The sequence below is a fragment of the Trachymyrmex septentrionalis genome, unplaced genomic scaffold, assembly GCF_001594115.1.
Source record: "Trachymyrmex septentrionalis isolate Tsep2-gDNA-1 unplaced genomic scaffold, Tsep1.0 scaffold3, whole genome shotgun sequence".
Lineage (NCBI taxonomy): Eukaryota > Metazoa > Arthropoda > Insecta > Hymenoptera > Formicidae > Trachymyrmex > Trachymyrmex septentrionalis.
The window spans coordinates 584,137-589,203 of record NW_017305462.1 but is presented as its reverse complement, the minus strand read 5'-3'; the positions used below and the strand labels follow the sequence as shown (position 1 = coordinate 589,203).

General features: G+C 34.0%; 1 protein-coding gene across 2 annotated transcripts in view; it reads right to left on the bottom strand.

Annotated features, from left to right (window-relative positions):
• Positions 1-5,067, bottom strand: part of LOC108749547 (alpha-1A adrenergic receptor) — a 24,115-nt gene that overhangs the window by 1,750 nt on the left and 17,298 nt on the right. For both annotated transcript variants that reach the window (XM_018488311.1, XM_018488310.1), the window contains exons 5-7: positions 3,271-3,610; positions 1,094-1,306; positions 722-1,018 (exon numbers count right to left, since the gene is read on the bottom strand). In XM_018488311.1, the coding sequence (XP_018343813.1) occupies positions 722-1,018; positions 1,094-1,306; positions 3,271-3,610 (850 nt within the window). The remainder of the gene's footprint in view (positions 1-721; positions 1,019-1,093; positions 1,307-3,270; positions 3,611-5,067) is intronic.

Here is a 5,067-nt window from a genome sequence, read left to right as displayed (position 1 = left end):
TCATATCTTCTGACATGCATGCTGTCTGGCATCCTACAAGCAGTTCAGGTCGCCGCGTAAACCTTCTAATGCGCAGTAGCGATTCCTGTAGTGAATTGTACTATTTACATTGTACTATTGAGCAGCATGCATGACGGAAGATATGAAATTGTGCTTCACATGACTATACAGTTTCAGACAATATAATCAGAGCTTTGTTTAAGATTGCGCATAAACGTAAAATAATTGGATTATGTTTTAAAATTAATTAATTTTTCTGTTGAAAATATAAATTTTCAAAATTACACCAGGAAACACTTTTTTGAAAAGAAATTTACAAATTTGAAGAAATTTTATTTTAGATTTATATTTAATTTAATAGACATCTATAATACATAAAATATCTACATCTGCAAAATTCTTTCCTGTATATAATAAATAAATATTCTATGAATATTTTACGAAATTTAGAAAGGACATAAAGTAGGACAGTAAAAAATGAATATTCCCTCTTTTGACACGAAAGTCACTTACACGTATACTGTATAGAGTACATGATAAATTTAACATTTATATATTGTCGTGATTGATAAAGTAAAGTATTTTTTTGACGTTAATGTGTTAATGTTAAATATATATGTCACGTAATCGACGTTGTGACGTGAATGACCGAATATTGGCATGCATTAAAATACTAGTTGCTGTACGGATTGTATGAAGAGGAAGCATAATTGTGTGTTACCTCGAACACTTGCATTTCAATAAGCGAATAAACGCGGCTCGAAAAGTCTTGTTGAAAATAGTGTAGATGATCGGATTGATTGTCGAGGACACGTAGCCCAGCCAGAGGAACGTATCCACTACGTGTCTTGGCACGGGACATTTCGGACACGCGGCGAAGAAAATGTTAAGTAGGAAGAACGGTGCCCAACACAGTACGAACGTGAAAAACACCAGTCCCAGGACTTTGCTGGCCTTCTGCTCGGTCGCGACCGCATTCGCGGCCAAGGATCTCTTTTTCGTTCGGCCCGCTAGAAACCTTGAAGAATGTTCAACGAACGATTTTCAGGGATGTGGAATTTTTAATGTCTAGATTCCTTGGAGAGATGGCTACCTGAGATTTAGCGTGGTCGGCGTAACGTTCAATTGCAGCTTCAGGGCCCTGAGGGTGAAATTCCGTGTTTCGCGCGCGATGTTCTCCGGCGTTTGGGTCGTCTGATCCACTTTCGACTTGAGCCGAGGTCCTGCGGCGGGACTTCCGGCGCCGTTCACTTCTGCTAACTTCAAATGCGGCAGAACCTTTCTCACACCTCCACATTTGTCGCTGCTTCAATAATTAAACGAAACTTTCTAAATACCCTAGAAACTTTTCTTTTCATAGAACCCAAACGTCGTTTCGTTATCGCTGTTACTTTATTCGTAATTAATCTTTATTTAGAATTAAATTGTTTTACATGACGATATAAAGATTGCTAATTAATTAATATCAGTAAAAAGAGAAGATTGCGAGTTAATGCTTTCTCTATGTTAATGCTTTATCTATCGTTATTTCAATTAAAACAAATTCTTTTATAATAAAATAGTTTTATTTCCGCCACTAAGAATATTATTCTGATTAAACTCTCAATTCTGAAAATCAACTATAAAGATCCAACAAAAATGGCATTTTGGTAAGATCGAACAGATTTTTTAGTTATTGATAATGCGTCCCCAATTTTTTTTCATCAACACGTTAATTTTTAATCGTAAACTCTCAACAATCTGCGCACGAAATCAATACTGCCGTGTTATTGCTGTTGCAAAATTAAAAACGCAAAATAAACAATGTAGCTTTCATTTCTGTAAAATATTTCGTATTACATTACTGAAAAATATTCCGATTAATCAATGAAAAAGCTCAATAAGAGTAGCATTTTGTTGAGATCCAGCAAAAATTTTGATCATGATAACTAATTAAACCAACAAAAAGGCCTAACAAGAATGACATTTTGGTGAAGCCAACCAGAAATTCTATTTGGTTTTATCAAAATGTTATTCTTGTTGAGTCTTCTTATTGATTTAATCAGAATATTTTTCTCACAATCAGTGATCTATAATACAACTGTATTTTACAGAAAAAACAAAACTACTTATTTCTTTTATTCTCTGCTATTCATTTTGCAATAGCAATCACATGGCAATGTGTTTGTTAGTAGTGCAGATTGTTGAAAGTTTATGATTAAAAAATGACACGTTAACGAAGAAAGTTGGGAACGTATTAATTCACGGTTTCGGATTAGCCATTGCGTTGCGACGCTTGATTTAAGATGCATAGACTCGTGGATCTCTTCGCATTGATATCAGGGACGTTACATGTGCGATTTGCTTTGCATAAAATTGCGTTTAGAAACGCAGTTCGATGAATGATTAAACATAAATAAAGTAGTGTTGTACAGCTGTAAATTTATTTTAATAATTATGTTTTAATTTATTTATTAAATATAAATATACATATAATTATATTAATCATACAAAATTTAACTTTATTTCTTTCTAGAAATAATAAAAGTATGAAGTGATGAAGAAGTATAATTGCGTTTAATTAACTTTCTAACATTTATTCTCTGTTTCGACATTTACTTTTGTGTAATTTTATTTTTACGTTAATTGTAATTAATTAAATAGATAATATCTGTGAGCGTATCTACATGCTAATTATATGTAATTTACAGTTATTATGTAAATTTTACATTATGATTTAATTATATAAAACATCTGACATAAATAATGTGAAGCCATTTGCCTCAGCAGCTATCTCCATTAAAAATGCTTTTTGGAAAGGCGAAAAAACTGTACAATTTTTTCTCATTTAAGTTGTTAATAAGATCTTTTTTGCAAAATTAAGAAAAAATTTCATAAAAAGATAATAAATAAGAAATTAGTTTAGTTATAGAAAAGAGAGAAAAAGGGGGATTTAACTTTTTTTTTTTTTTGCAATTTGACCCACTTTTCTTCCTCGATTTTACTTATTGATATTAATCTTGGGTTAACCGCTTTTACATAGTTTAAATTCTCAATTCATTGGCACCAAGGAATCCAAAGATTCCAATATCTTTTTTGTTTTTTATTTCTGTCTCTTGTATTTGTTGTGGCTCATATATTTTAATTGCAATATAGAAGGTACTTTCGAACTTAATAGCAGACAAGGTGATTTCTTCGAAAAAAAAAAGAAAAAATGAAGGTTAAATGTCTTTCGCACAAGATTTTGTTTTGGGGAAGAAATGGAAATTTAAAAAATAATTGAATTCTCACCTTTCGTTTTCTGCTCTGCAGTCGGAAGTGCGAATCTGTCTTGCCAAGGCTGACGGTCGCACAGTGGTGGTTGCGGTTGCAGAACTGGACGATGACGCTGTCGATGATGTCGTTTTTGCGGACGCGTATCTGCCGCCTAGCCGACGAAATTGATCGCCCTCGAGATTTTCAGCCGCGAATCGGGCTTTCTTGCGCAATAGTTGTACTGTCAGAACGTAAGTCGCCACCATGACGATCATAGGAATGTAGAAGGCGATCAGGGAGCCGAATACGAAGAATGCTCGATTATTAATGACGCACACTCCCGGGCGTGGCATGATGTTCGAGGGATTAATTACGCCTGGAACAACAATCGTTGAGATCTCGTCACGCCTTGATTATTCTCGTCTCTAATTAGCTGTCGATTGAAGCTCTCGATTACCCGTCAAGCTCCTCGGGATCTCTTCCCGAAGCGTATCCCCTCGAATCGTCACCTTGTAATCGTTTCACATTTTACGGAATATTTATGTGTAAAATGGAACAGATTTTATTTCAAGTGTTTGGAAATTAATAATAATTGCATTTTCGGAAGGTTGTTTGAAAATGGCAAGGATAGAGGAAGGTGGATATTTTATGGGATATTATTTTCTTTTATTAAAGTAACTTACAATCGGTATGAATATTTATGTGACTTATTAATATGATTACTTCTGATTTTTTACCAATTGTACTGTTACAAACAATTTAAGAGGGAAAGAAGATTGCAGTTATGGAACAGGAGGATGGATATGGAATATATTATAAACTAGTGTACAATATATAACTTTGAACACGTCAGATACATGTATACATTTCGTAACCAAATTTACTTCAATTATATCATTTGAAAACTACGTTCGAGACCTTCGAGCCAGAGCTGAGTTACAAAATTAGTACTCTAACATACGTCTCAAAATTACGTAAATAGAGGGTACACATTTTTAAAACTGTAACCGGTCTGCTACCTGTAAAACTGAAATGCAGCATTTATGACAACACAGTAAACATTAACAACCAGTGGCTATGTTATAACGTTTGTAGGGAGACTGTGAAGAAATAATTTTGACGGTTGCTCTCAGAATGCAGCGTAAACTGTACAAGATATCGTGATATTCCCATCTTTCGTAGCCATCTTCTTTCCTCTATATACGTATATCAAAAAGAAATGATTTTCAAGAATAATTCAACCTCATCGCGCTAACTTGCGCTAATCGAGCCTCTCTGACAAGCGAGCAAATGTGGAATTAGGATTATTCCGAGAAATTTGATGTAATTCAACTAATTAGAATGTCTATTAGGCTATTTGCATTACAAGAGGTGAAAAAAGAGGAAGGAGGTTAGTCTCTATTATCGATTAGGACGGCCATCGAGAGTCTTGATAAATGTGTATCATGCCGATAAAGCATCGCGGCATCGTCACCGCTTTTTCGCTCTTCATCTCGCGAGAATACAGTGAAAATTATCGGTTCATAAAAACGCGAAGTCCTCTATCGATCCGTCGAGGTATCGCTCGTATCTTCTCACCTTTACTTTGTCACAATTTGCGAAAATGTAAAATAATCTAGTTTTCACACTGAAGAGGACTTAAATCCAGAGTCGAAATGTTTGCAATTAACTTCGTTTGGTAAACATATACATTTTAATTGTTTGCGAATTATATTTTATCGCTTTATGAATATACAGTTATGCACATATATAATTTACGCATTAACGATCGCAGGAACTCGTATATTTTACTTGTATTACAATAATGTATATTTATTTAATTTTATAAATGGG